Source organism: Kryptolebias marmoratus, linkage group LG19 (genome assembly GCF_001649575.2).
Source record: "Kryptolebias marmoratus isolate JLee-2015 linkage group LG19, ASM164957v2, whole genome shotgun sequence".
NCBI classification, from domain to species: domain Eukaryota; kingdom Metazoa; phylum Chordata; class Actinopteri; order Cyprinodontiformes; family Rivulidae; genus Kryptolebias; species Kryptolebias marmoratus.
The window spans coordinates 5,359,523-5,374,099 of record NC_051448.1 but is presented as its reverse complement, the minus strand read 5'-3'; the positions used below and the strand labels follow the sequence as shown (position 1 = coordinate 5,374,099).

The 14,577-nt window shown below is 40.4% G+C and overlaps 1 protein-coding gene across 8 annotated transcripts; it reads right to left on the bottom strand.

The window, feature by feature from the left end:
- Nucleotides 1–1,158: 1,158 nt before the first annotated feature.
- max (myc associated factor X) lies at nucleotides 1,159–12,786 on the bottom strand. 8 transcript variants are annotated; one of them, XM_017411983.3, is made up of 5 exons: nucleotides 12,591–12,786; nucleotides 12,254–12,280; nucleotides 4,013–4,120; nucleotides 2,960–3,098; nucleotides 1,159–2,659 (listed from the first exon to the last, which is right to left on the bottom strand). In XM_017411983.3, the coding sequence occupies exons 1-5, from the start codon at nucleotides 12,624–12,626 to the stop codon at nucleotides 2,472–2,474; spliced, it is 498 nt and encodes a 165-aa protein (XP_017267472.1). In that variant the 5' UTR covers nucleotides 12,627–12,786; the 3' UTR covers nucleotides 1,159–2,471. The 8 variants fall into 8 exon arrangements, with proteins under 8 accessions (XP_017267472.1, XP_017267470.1, XP_017267474.1 ...); XM_017411981.3 differs by having other exon boundaries at nucleotides 3,995–4,120; nucleotides 12,591–12,785; XM_017411985.3 differs by having other exon boundaries at nucleotides 2,960–3,083; nucleotides 12,591–12,785.
- Nucleotides 12,787–14,577: the final 1,791 nt, after the last annotated feature.

Genomic DNA, 14,577 nt, shown 5'->3' with positions numbered 1-14,577 from the left:
ATATACCTGTAGTTATTCTGTTGACTGAATAAAACCCAGAAATGATCAACTTACCAGTAAAAGTTATTTTTGCAGAAAATCTTTGCATTGTACAGTTATTTTAAGCCCAAACAAATCTGAATTTTAAAAATATTTAGTACAGTTTAACAGTGAGTTTGTGGAGTTTTGCTGAAATATGACCATTTTTTTCTCTAAGAATTGCATAAATTCCTTTTGAGTGGTTTTAAATAAACTCCCAAAGGTAACGTGTATTTATAATCTGTATACAAGTCTCAGTTTGACACCTCCTCAGCATGCAGCTAATAATGAGCCGCTGAATGATGCAGAAACGTTCATCCAGGTTTCTGAAGTGGTTCCTTGGTTCATTCCTGCTCCGACTTTTGGTTTTAGTGACATTTCTACTTTTCCTTATAATTGATGATTGAGACTTCTTCTCATTGTTCAACACCTTTGTGCTCTTCGCTCAGCATACTTCATTTTCGTCTCCTCCTGCTTTGTTTTGACGCCTCTCCGTTTGGCCTTTTTGTCTTTATTGTCCCTCATGTCTTTCTGACGTCCCCCTGTGCATCCATGTTGTGCTTTCATGTCCCCTTCCACATCTTAGCCTTTTTGTGTTTCTTCTTTTCACAGCTTTAGGCTCCTTGTTAGCATTTTAATACTTTTAGCTTTGAGCTAACCATTCAGCTTTTGTTCCACTCAGTTTCTGCAGGAAATGTAATTTCACCACGATGGTTCCACATTGACAGCTTGAGAGCCACAAATCTTCCTCCTGATGTGCTCCCAGCGTTGAACAGCTTCCCCGAGTCCAAGTTTGTTTGTGGTTCTTCGGTTTAACATCAGTAACTGATGAGGTGTTCAGGAGGCCTTTCTTTCTTTGCTCTCTGAATTCATCCTGTCACTTTTTCTCAGTCGTCACATCATTAATTTAGAGGTGACCTCGTTCTAATGACAGCCGAGTTTTCATTTTTAAACTCTGCTTTTGTCAGATTTGACAGTCGTGTTGATCCCGAGCTGCTCCGTCTCATATCCTCCAACAAATTAAACTTGTTTTCTCTTGTGGTAAACAGTCTGAGGGTTTTATAGATGTTTGTATGGAGGCATCCGTTTGCGGTGGCCATTTTGAACATGTTTTCACTCTCAGTCACCACAAGCAGCCTCTTAAAGGATAAAATAGTTTATTTTATAGTCTCATAGCAAAGGTAGGCCTCAACTTGCAAGACAATTGTTGGCAGTATGTACAACATACTTGTAATTTCCATGGAATGGAATCGGACAAATAAAGACCTACCGCACTAATTATATCCTCCTAAGTGGAAATAAAATGAAAACAATATATATACACACACATTTCCTAGAGATGCTAAAAATGCATCCTTTTTTTCTCCTTGGGGGGGAATTCAGCAACATTGATTTTAACTGTGTAAAGCACAACACACCGACAGGGACTCAATATGCCTGCAAACGTCAGGAGCTACTGTTTGACATTCAAAACCAAGAATAAAAACAAACCCCTACATGTGACAAACTGGCTGTTTTCTCCATGACTTGTGTGATTACTACAAAATGCAAAACATACTTTTGAAATCTTGAAAAACATCCAATCAATGCCTTTTATAATATATAAAAATGAGATGCCTAAAGTATTCAGCCACCTAAAGTCATTCACTACTTCAAGCTAAAGGACAAAATACGATACAAGTTCAGGAATATTCTCCTTCAAAACATCAATTTCAACAAAAGGACTTGTTTCATATATATATATAATCTTGAGTTAAACGTGTCGGGCAGATACCGTCTGCCATCCAGTGGGCCTGAGGGGAGAATCGCCAACATCTGCTCAAAGCTTCTTCACATTCTTCAGTGGAAAACCAAAAAGTAAACTACAAATATTTTGTTTTTTGATTTTAAAAAGGTACTTTTTTTCGGGACAATATATCTAGGGGTGTGTGTGTAAGTTCTAAACAGTTTTTTTTTTAACAATAACAAAAATATTTCATAAAGCAGTGCTTGGAAGAGTACACCTGGCTCTTCCTCCTGCCCCAAACATCAACCTGAGGAGGAGGAGGGGCTTTACTGCGGGTACAAAAAAGCATCAAGTCTTTAAGTAACCAAGCTGCCTCTTTTTGAGTTTTGGATTGTAGTTGTTGCTCAGAGAAATGAGGGGGGGGAGCTGGAGAAACCTGGATGCACCGAGGCAGTCATCTTCCTCCCTGCTTGCTTCCTCTCCTCCGCTGATGGAGGTCAGAGGTTAGAACGATTGTGGCGGTGGCGTGGGATTTCATGGCACACGAGCCTCCAGTGTCAGCCCAGCAGGAAATGGAGGAAAGAAAACGACGAGGGAGACTATGAAGGGTGTTGCTGCACAAAGGGGTGAGGGTCTTATCGAGAGCTTGGGACGATGACTTCCTCTCGCCCTCCCTTGCGCCCCCCACCGACCCCATCCGTAGCCAGGCTTCGGCCAATCGGCTCTCTTAACTGGCCTCCACGCGCAGCTTCTTCCTGGTGGGCGGCTCCTCCGTCTCCGACTCGGAGCTGGAGTCGGAGCCGCCGTCGAACGCCGACACGGCGCTGCCTTTGGGGTTGGTGTACAGGCTGCTGTCAGACGACGAGTAGCTGGTCTGAAGCTGCGTGGAGCCCTTCACCTTCTCCAGAGCGCGGACTGAACGACAAAAACAAGAGAAGTGATGTGCAACGATTACAAAATATTTAATCGCCCTATTTTTCCCCACTTGGGTGGTTCCACTGCACTTCACGCTCATGGACAAACAAATTTTAATGTCGTACATAACCCCTGATAAGCTGATATTCTCAGTTTGATGATTCTTTGTGTGGAGCTCCGCTACGACGGCTCATGTTTTTTTTATGCTTGTGAACAAGCAGGGCGAAGTGGAAGGGCTGAAACTGGATTCACCCTAAATTGTTAAGCAGCCTGAGGAGTCTGAAAGCCAGCGGCGGCTACCTTGCTGCTCCAGCAGTGCGTTCTGCCTCTTCAGGTCGTCGATGTCCTGCTGGTGCGTGTGGTTTTTCCGTCTCATGTACTGGATGTACTCTGTGGCTTTGTCTAGGATTTGAGCTCGAGATGCCTGTTTGGTAGACGGCTGTTAGTGACACATGCAGAAAGTGAAGCAATGATACAAGAAGACACACAAGCTTCATCACATTAGTCACACAGTAATTCCTGCTCCCTGCCATAATGTTGCTCAGCCTGAATCTGGGTCGAGCCTCTGCGCTAACCCTGAAAGTCTGCTCGCGCTCGGGTCGGACGGGACGGGTCAGAACCCTGACGGAGCGGAGAGCGTGCTCCTTCAGTGACTGTTAGCTGACCGGCTGCCAGTCAGCTCAGGAAAACAAACACTTCCTGACAATCACTGAGCTCATCTTTAAAGGAATGCAGCCTTCTCGCTGTATTTATTTACCATAATCATAAACTGACCAGTGCTTCTTATAGCTGGGCAACATTTAAATGTCCAAACAAGGCTAAAGCTTTACTTGCAGTAACATCTGAGGAGAAAAGGTGGATTAAGGAACAGAACGGTTTAAAAATTTCGACATTATCAGCTAATATCCCTCCCATTACCTCATCGAGCCCAACCCATCAGTCTGAGGTTCTTAAATGGTTTTTATTCTTTTGTGGGAAAAATAAAAACTGTACGCCCAGACACTGAATGGAGTCCAAATCTTCTCAATTTCTCTGATGTCAAAACAGGAAGAGATCAGCAAAATGTTCTCATAATAGCTTCCTGACACCAGTCCAAGTATTTGGCCTGCATCGCTGCCTTGCTGCTGCCAGTCTGCACTCTTCCACCATCTGCTCTTTTCCCAGCCTCCTCATCTATCTGCCTGCTCTGACGAACACACGAAGCAACCCACTGTCCCGAAATAAGCAAATCCCCGACTACGATTTAGTATAAAAATTCACATAAGAAAAGCAAAACATCAATCCAAAGCAGAGTGTGAAAGTGTGTGAAAGTGAGTGGTGTGCTGGGGGACTTACAGGCTGAGCTTTACCAACCTTTTCTCCCTGCAGGGAGGGTACCGAGTCCCGGAGGCTGTGAAAGCTGTCTTTGATGTGGTCCCTACGTTTGCGCTCCAGTGCATTGTGGTGTGCCCGTTTGTCTGCCTGCAACGAGAGGAGTCACAGGGCCTTCAGAGCGGCGTGGGGGGAGGAGGGGGGGGGGACAGCGGGTTTCCAACCAACACCTACACACGCTTTTATAGCTGCAGAGTCCCACCGCTGACACTCTGCCTTTAATTCAGTGCTTCTGTTCATATATTAAACCAGATAAATTACAACAATGTCTTTAAGCTACAAAATATGGAACCAGGAACTAGCATCAAATGCAGGAAGCCAATTATGCTAACGATCTATTAGCCTTTCCTGTCTTCAGTCAAACTAAATTGCTTATTAAACATTTCTAAAGGCTTAGTTAACATCCTCAGATTGTCAAATATATATATATTAAAGTTATGACAAAAGAATCCTAAACAGTAAGCTTTTATTTCACAAACAAATAAGGAAATTCTAAAAGCGTTAGGATTTTAAACGACAAAAATTCAACTTCCTATAACGTCCAGGAGTCCTAATTATAAGTGATGTAAAAGTCAGGAACATGTTTGTTGGATTCTGATGTGAAAGCCATCACTTATTGTTTCTAAATCAAATTATATCCTAAATAATAAATGAAACTCCAAAGTTACAACATTAGATTTCTGTTCAGGAACTTTCCAATCTTCACCTCCTCTGTGCCAAAACATAATTTCAGGTTGGTTTATAAAACAATAGATGCTTTCAAAGCAGCATCTGTAAGAAAAATACAACAAAATAATTCTCTTTAGTCCAATCTGATTCTTCTAAATTAAGTAACTGAAAGATGTAAACAACAAATTCTGCTTTTTTAGTAACAAAATGTGTCCAACATACAGAAAGAAGTGACTCTTTCTAACCATTTACATGAATTATCCAGTTTAAACAGAGCTTCTGACTATTTTCACAAATTCAACCTAAAACTATGAATTGAATAATATAACTTCAACATTAATGAGAGAAAGAAAACCTATTCAAAGATGATTGAGGCACTTAGGAGCCCCGAAAGATCACCCAGACTTCACAGCAGCCACGTTCGTTAAATGCATTTTTCTTTTTTGACAACCTGTTAAGAGACTTAAAACAGAAAATCCCTGACAGACAGAAAATCAATGAGCTGCAGAGAAAATTCACAATCTGCATTATAAGGCCTGACAGCCTTGTGTTAGGAGGAAAATATGAACTGCTGTTGAGTCTGCGTGACCCCCTGTCCTCGTCCTGCCTGTCCATCACTGTGACCCCAGCCCTCCTGCACACCTGTCCCTCCTCCTCCTCCTCCTCATCCTCACTCAGGTGGCCTTTCATGCTCAGCTCCAGGTCAAAGTCGCTGCTGTCACTCAGATCTGACAGGAGATGGATTTACAATAACACGATCCCACAGACTAAATTTAAAAAAAGGACAAAGAGCAACGCCGACTCCATAAACTGAAAGCTTCAGGCTTTTTAACAAATTTAACCATTTATGAACCAAATATTAGGGTTTACGAACAAAAAGATCATATGCATGAGTGTTTTTATTTCTCTTCCTTTGTATTTGCCTCCACTATAATTTACTGTCCTTTTTTCTCCAACTAAAACTGAATTAATCACATGATTTTAAAGGAATATCATCAACTAACAGCTGAATTTAGGCTTTTTTCCCCCCTTTAAACTGATGGCTTCACCACAAAAAGCCTACACAGCCTTAATTAACACCAGCTGGAAGGAGACAATGTAACAGGCTGTAAATTTCAACCACACATTTGCATTTTAATTACACTGTAAAAGGCATAAGATGGCTGCCACTGTCACATGACCAGAGCCAGGCAGGAGATCAGTTCGCTGCCTGCGGTTCGACCCGTTTTTAGGCCAAACCGTCAAATCCTCCAATCAAATGTGATTCTGGACTAATCCACGCAGAGAGGAGGCAGACATTAAGCCCAGCTCTCGGCTGATCGTCACACACACACACACACACACACACCTTGAGCAGGGCACGGATGTGATATGAGCACTTGCGGCGTTACAGAACGTGATGTAAACGGTCACACGATCGCTGCAGACAAGGTAGGAGTCATGCCATGTGGTATCATCTGACTCATTCTGTCCAAGGATCACAACAAAAACCAAAGTGGCCACGAGCGAGACAACATGCACGTTCAAACAAGTTCCTAGTTTCACAGGGTCGGAGGGACGGACGGCGTTTAAAGTTTGATTAAAGTGTTACAGAAGGCAGCAGAAACTGGGAGAGTTTAACTGAAGCAGGTGATAAAAAGGCCCCAAAGGAAGTGCTGGAGGGGGGAACAACCCCAATAAAAAGAGCTTTAATGTAGCTAAAATGAAACTGAAATCGAATAAAAAAAACAACATACATTCAGTTAACACGCCAACCACAAGGTAAGTGTCTTATGATTACTCCGGCTGGGGTTTTTTTTGAAACTGCTGCTTCTGGACAATGTCGCACAGGAGCCAGAAAAACGCCGCTCGACTCCCTACCTGAACCCGGCCAGAAGCAGACGCGTGACTACCCACGATGGTATGTGCAATTACAAGTCTGGCAGCCATTGTCATGCAGATGGTTTCAGTGGAAATACAAATAAAACACGTGATTACGTCTCCACGTGTCTCCAGGACAGACACCCAACAGGAAATCTCGTTAAAATGATTCACAATCTCACTTTGAACGCATTTAAAATTAAATTATCCTGGGTTGGTATGCTTAGAGGGGTATTTGGGATAAAAGCTACCCGAGAATAAACACACATATATTTGCTTGTTTGCCTTTTTGGTTGGGTAATCCCATAAAAGACTTCCGCTATGAAATCAATAAACTGGAACCCAAAAAGGAAATCAAACGAAGCCAAATGTTGCTTCTTGTTGTCGGGGGTTACAATCTATTTTTAGATGCATCGGTCGGAATTGATTTTTTAAATTTCAGAAGTCCGTTTTGTTAATCTTAACCTGTTCTTTGCTGAACCCTGGATATTTCTGTAAATAACAGTTTAGGTAATCAGAACGTGACTGTATTTACTTTTTGAAACATTTGGTACTTTCAGTATTATGTTAGCATCTATGCTAATCATTGGTCAGCAGCCTGTGATTAACAGCTTTCTGACATGTTTTATATTTATATAAATATAAGTCACAGCCATCGTTGTTTAAGTTTTAAGATAATCAAAATGGCTCAATAATCATTTCATAAAGGCAGCCCTCCGAAGTGTAATGGTGAGGTCCCTGAAGGTTTCCACACCCAGCTGCTTCCTCCTCATATTTCACATTTTACCTTGTAGGTTCTCCAGCAGAGACCGACCACCTGATCTGACACAAAGAGCGTCTCTGTTCACTTATTTTGTGTTGAAATAAACATTTGCATTTCGGAAAAAGAAAGGCTGTGTATCAGAAACACTAAAGCATCATCATCATCATAAATAAATGCTAGCTTTACCATTTTATTTGCAAAGCAGAGTCCAATAACTTATATCGACTTGTTTAAACATCGGTTTTATATCTGTTTATCAGAGATCAGTGACGTGAGTGAATCTTTGAATGAAGTGTTTTATTCTTCTAAAAAAGACAACTGACCAGAAAGATGCTTCTTTAAGTTTAAAAACTATAATTACAAAAATGTGACAAATCTATAAAACAAACCTGTTAACCGTGCGTCATTATTTACGCCACGTTTGATTCTTTAATACACCAATAAGAACTCAGACAACCAGTTAGGATTAAAATAATCTCAACACATGTCTCATTCATGCTGTCTTATTAACCTCACACCAAGACGTCTCGTCACGCTTCAGACTGACACTAAGACAGGTTCAGTCTTTACTAAACGCTCGCCGACTCCTACCCTGCGTTGGAAAACACGTCAGGCCGCTAAATAAAGAAATAACCTCGCAGGTGCGAGCAGCCATTATCAGTTCATAAAACAGAGACGTGCCAGCTGATCGTCTTCATATCTGACTACAAAAGATTAAATAAGAGCTGCTGCTCTCTAGCTTCTGTCACCACTCCAGAATATCTACTAACCGTGGAAAACACCAACGAAACCGATGCCCCAGCAACAAAAACACAGGCAGGAATAAACCGTGTCCATTATATACAAGCACAGCTCCAACGATGGTTTGTTTTATTGCTGAATATTTAACTAAATGTTGTTTCCATTATCATCTATTTGATGTCAGGGAGTAATAAAACATACTGTCGAAACTCAAAATAAATATTCAACAAATTCCTTTTTTATGTGGAGATTTATGTTGAACACACTCAGCTGCGCCTAATTAAAGTTTGTTTTTAAGCCACAAAAAAATAAAAAAATCTGACTGTTGCCCTCTTTATGCCATAAATCTGCCCTTACTGTACAGACTCTTACTCTTATTTTGTCTTTCTGTTTCTATATTTTTTGTCTTTGTGTGAATCATTATTTGCCTGTCACTTTACCGCTGGTATGCCTGAATTTCCCCCACCGAGGGACAATAAAGCTTATTTATTTTCTAAGGCCCAGAACAAATCAAGAAATAGCACAAAACAATGTTGTAAAAGCAGCTTAAAAGTGTTCCAGTTCTGGAAAAAGAAACAAGTAAAATGCCTCTTTTCAATACCATGATTTAAACAGAAATGTGACATCCTTGTAAATATGTGAGTTTAACACATATAAAACACAAAGACGGTTCACTAAACACTACTTGTCTCTGATTTATGGTCACGTTTCACAGCAGTTAATGTAGATCATTGATTAAAGCGTCTCACTTGGAATATTAAAGTTATAAATAGCACCACAGAAACGTATTTTGATTCTACCTGTAAAGGTTTAGCCCTGTGTGTGTGCAGCTAACACATTAAAGATCCTCATTGCAAACTATAAAATGCAACTATGAACTATATTAAATGGTGGAGTTCACTCCAGTGGGTTTCTAGATAAATGAAATGCGGGTACACACTCAATATAAACAAAGCACTCTGATGAGTCCATCTAAAACCACGTGGAGATAAAAATGAAGCTTGGCATTCAAACGCTCGCGCGTCTTTTAATGGTTTTTTTTCCAACTCTTGTCTAATGATTGAAATGTTTATAACCCAAACCAATTAATTAAGTTATATTTTCCACAGAAATTGGTGAAACACGCCAAATTTTCAAGACTATGTCCATTCAAATTGTTTTAAAAGCCAATTTGCATATTTTGCTTAACAAACCTGAGCGTAAATACGTACAGATAAACTTCTAGATCCTAAACGTCCCTCCTGTGGACGCCACCGCCGTTAACCTCGGCTGTTTCCGTAAGTAAACCAACACATGCGGTGGTGGGCAGCTGTTTACAAATTTTGCTTTTCTGACCCGTCTTCATGACACTGCAGTGAGTACCTTTAGCTTATCTGTGTAAAATGCAAGAGAAACACCAGATTTCAACCAAAAACCTTCTAAAAACCTGTTTACAAACAGCTCTGGAACAAACTAATTGGGATCTCTACATGTATGACAGCCATTTCATCCCAGTGTCTGTGGATTTCTAACACAGGAACAACTTATTCTGCCTAATGAGGTACTGATGATCACTTGAACCAAATCATATTTAATGAGGACAATTATTAAAATGTGATCTTGTGCTCATCATTACGCTCTTGCAATACAAACATCTGGATGCTAGCAGTAACTCCGAAGTGACTGGAATAAAAAATATAACTCTTGACCATGTGTGAAAGGTTGAAAAGAAATGTTCTGAGTGACGCAAAGAGCAGCAGGTTCTCAGCTGGGTTCAGATGTCAATGAAAGACCAGGACCCTGTCAGGGTCGGACCCGAACGCCACTGAAAACCTCAGGAATGTGATCGGGAGGAAGACGGATGGTCACAAGCCATCAGACAGAGTCGAGCTGAGAGGCAAAAAGTCACCTGACAGCGACAGGAAGAGCGGCGGAGAGCACGCCGAGACGCAACAATCAGGGTTGTGGCCCCAAATACTGATTTCTGCTCTCCTCCCACGTTAAAACATGAGTGTGGTGATGTCTAAGAGTGAATATAACCTAGCTTTCTTGGCATTATTTGAGGTCTGACACCACTGCACTGTTCTCCTAACTATCCGTCCTGCTCTGTAAATAATTATTTTGATTCAATGGTTCTCCACCGGTCCGGCTGCGGGGCCCACCATCACCCCTTAACGACGGGCCGTGACCCAGGACCGAGGAAATGTTCAACTTCCCAAATTTACTGAAGGAAAAGCCTGTGACAGGACAGAATATCACAGTACGCCAACACAAAAAACAAACAAGTTCAGTGATGAAGGAAAACGACCAGCGAATGGCGATTCTGCAGCTCAGTTAGCTGCTTTTCAATTAAAACCGAAACTCGTCACTTCAGTAACTTCAGCCTTTTGTGGCAAACTCAACGTTGATTTCACTTTTTTAATTTCAAACAGAAAATTTTAAAAGTCCTGAACTACTGAGTAGTTTCAAAAAGTCTAAAAATATGTAGCTTTAGCTGAGGACCTACCCACTTAATATATAACAATGTCTTATTTAAGCCATAATAGTTGTCAAAATATGAGATTTTTCGATGTTTTTGATTTGAATTATTTGTATTAGTTTTATCTATAATAAAAATAACCATTAGATACATCATTCACAACCAAGAGCCTACTAAAGGATTTGTAAAAAGGTTGCCAACAATTACAAGCCGTGTGTTTACAGTTGAACGTTGACAAGTTCCCTTCAGAAAACCTTGGATGTTGAGTCGGTGAAACTATCCCCGGACGTAAACAGAGTCGACAGCTAAAAGGTGAAGTTCTTCAAAAAAAAAAAAAAAAAAAAATACGCGACTAAACACTGCGAGGACGACTCGACAGAAGCCGAGTCATTCTGGGGAGGAAATCGAGCGGTGGAGCGTTAAGGCAAAAGTTGGCGCTAAGATGAGATGCAAACGAGCCGTGCTGAGATATTCTGAACTGCTGATCGCTGAATTTAGCTGTAAATAAAGACGAGGAATATTTGCTGTTTGCTAACACATTTCTAACAAAAAAGAAAAAAACAGACGAGTTTGACTTGCATCAACCCCCTAACAGTCATTTAATGATGTTAGAAGCATTAAATTTAAATTATAAACTATTATTTTCTTAAATTTTGTATTGTGACAGCTATTAAGGCTTTTAAAATGCTTCAGTCACTTGTATAAGGCTGATCATAGGAATGCTCCGAGTTGCATTTTTATTTGGTCATAGAATAAAAACAAAAAATGTTCATTTTACTCAAACGCATGCTCATAAATAGTAACAACAGAGAAAAGCGGACAGACTCACAGCGGTCTCTGGATCGGGTTCAGCGCCGTGTTTATATTTATTTAAATCTTAATATCATTTGTGCTTATTCTGGAGATTTATAGCAAGCTTCCCGGAATGTTGTGCATTTTGCAAACTGTTTCCCCCCTTTTTGATTCAGACAGAAAGTGGGACTTCTGTCTCTCTCACCCCCCTCTGGTTTGAAAAGCAGCTCTACGTCATTCATTCAGCCGCCTGCCTGCCTGCCTGCCTGCGGGGAGAAGATGGCTCTAATCACCGGCTGCAACACAGGAAAACATCCCGCTGCACTCCTTCCTGACACGGAGGAGACGCAGGAGGAGCCGCTCCATGCTTCCTCTGCATCCTCATCCTCCTCATGGACGCAAAAACAAAACACATCAACCGCCTCTCTTTACTGAGATGACCTACATGTAATTATGTGCAAAGATGGAAGCATCAGAGGCAGGAATTCCCCCCCCCCATCCTGGTGTGAAGTCAACCATCAGGGGAAGCCTGCTGCCACAAACAGCTTAAATATATATAAAAAAACATGCAACAAAAAGGTCTTTGTAGCAGGATAAAGCTTTGGTCTAAATATAGACTCCTGCTGCCGTGTGTACATAGAATGGGGAACACCCTGCAATGTACTGCTAAGGAGCAACAATCACCAGAATAATCTTACAGACGCAGAATTTGTTCAAAATGCTCCCATGCATTAAATATTAATTTAAAAAATGCTGTTCTACAAATCCAGAGCACTCTGAATGTTTTGTATCTCCATGTTGCAATACCATATGCCACACAAAAAATAAAAAATATAAAAATAAAACAAAGCAAAGATATGATGATTAAAATAAACTGTACAACAGCAGTGAAATATTGTCTCGACAGTGGACAAATCCCCCCCCACCCAGCTTTACGCACCACAGAGTGATATCTCGGTGATTCTTCCTGCAAAAAAACAGAACAAAAAGTACAATTGTAGCCATAACTGTTCAGCAATTCTTACTGTTTTCGCTGAAGTCACTGTTAAGTTACATTTATTAGCTCATTAGCGGTTGGTTTTACGAGAGGCAGGCTAGTGGTTCTCATGAATAATCTAGAATCCTCTCAGAAAATACTTAGAAAGGAGCAGTTAGTCAGCCTTAATGGAAGCTAACGCCTAGCTGAGCGGCTAGCGCAGCTAAATCGCCAGCTAGCAGAATAACATCATTTTTTCAAAGAGGGAAAAAGAGAAAAAACGAAAAGTAGCCATACTCACGTCACTATCGACTTCGATATCATCGTTATCACTCATTCTTCGACAAAATGTTCTGATTTAAAGGGACGGGCGGCTACAGAAGCAGCATGAATCAGTTTAGCACCAAGCGGAGCGCCTAACACACGGACAGCTAGCAGCACAGCAGAAGCAGCAGCTCACGTTCTGTTTGGACAGAACTGAGGGGGCTCCACCAGCTCCACGTGACTACACTCCACACGCACCAACTGCTACTGCGCAGTGCGCACGCGCGACATCAAGAGGGCGCCTGGGAGTTGTAGTTAGGCTAGTTAGCTTTAGCTCTTTTCTTCGTCACAAACCGTTACACGTTAAGGACGTTCGCTTTAAAAACTGGTGCGTCAAGATATATTCATCGAAGAATTAGGCAATAAAATGATTATTAACATGCATTAAATACTGTAAAAATGAAATGAATAGCATTCGTAAACTACAACTCCCGGAAGTCCTTTTGCCTGTTTGTGACGTTCCAGCGTCCCCTTTTGTCGTGATGCATTATGGGATTTGTAGTTTACACTGGATTTGTATGTCAAAATAGCTAAAAAGAGCTATGGCTGAGACACGTGGAATTCAAGAATAGATTGTACGTGAGGACATTACCGAGACAATGAACCTGGGTTTGTAATAAATAATATAGATGTTTAAATAAGACAATATATTTTAAAAAAAGAACATATAAAGTATTTGTAAAAAGATTCTTATACAATTATACACATAACATATTAGAAATTATTATTTCTCAGGGTGGGATTGTTAAAGAATATCTATCTATTTTATTTGACAAAGCGTATATTAAAAATTCATGTTAAATTAATGTACAAACCATGTTCTGAAATACTTATTTTTTATTTTTCTATGTTATCCTATTGAAAACATTACTGAAATACTATTTTTAAATCTGTACAATTAAAACAATCATGGATATACTGAATACTACAGAAAAAACATTTATTACAATTAATTAGTAAGATAGGGATTTTTCTATGCAGAATAACACCTAAGAAATTTACGGAGTGTGTTTTAACATGAGTTTTTATAGTGTATGTTTAGATAGATAGATAGATAGATAGATAGATAGATAGATAGATAGATAGATAGATAGATAGATAGATAGATAGATAGATAGATAGATAGATAATGTGTTTTATTTATTTAAGTTACTCAAAAAACTGAGTTGACTTAGATTTTCTAACAAGAAGTCAGCATGACACAGAGCTGATTGTGTGAAATACTTTTTGTAAATTGTAGTTTATATTGTATAAATGTGTGTGTGTGTGTGTGTGTGGTGGGGGGGCATCTCAATGCAAATTTCAAATAATCTGCTCGGCTTCTTCTTTTTCCGCTGTAGATAAGGAGCTTACACTGTGGATTATTTTTGCACAGCAACAGTGGATCAGTAAATGTGTAAAAAAAAAAAGAAATTAATAAATAAAGACGTGAGCGGCTCCACGCACCACCACCCCCTCCCCTCCCCCCAGCAGGTCAAAAGGCCATAACAGCTGCAGAAGACACCCTGCTTTTCCCGCAGAGACACGGCTTTAGATCTGCACTGACCTTCTCCGTGTCTACCTTGAAGCCTGCGAGGATCATCATCCTCTCTGCCTTGCCTCTTACTTCCTTTCCTCACTGCGAAGTTTGCACACCATCCACGCCACTTGGTAGAATTACATTGTATATCCTGCAGAGGACCACTGAGACACATTCTGTTATAGTATGGCCTAAAATATGAAAACTGAATAAGGCCAGGCTTTAATAATGCATCTGATGCAGAGAAGCCTTTCTGTCTTCTTAGATGACATCAAGAAACCATCTGCTGTGCACCACAACTACACTCAACTTTCTGAAAGGAATATTACACAAAAATATGATAGTAAAGGGAGGGAACTGCTACCTTAATGTTCTTTCCCTTTTAGATTTAGTTTATATTATATAATATAGATACTGAAGGGAACTTATTGCTGATTAGAGGTGG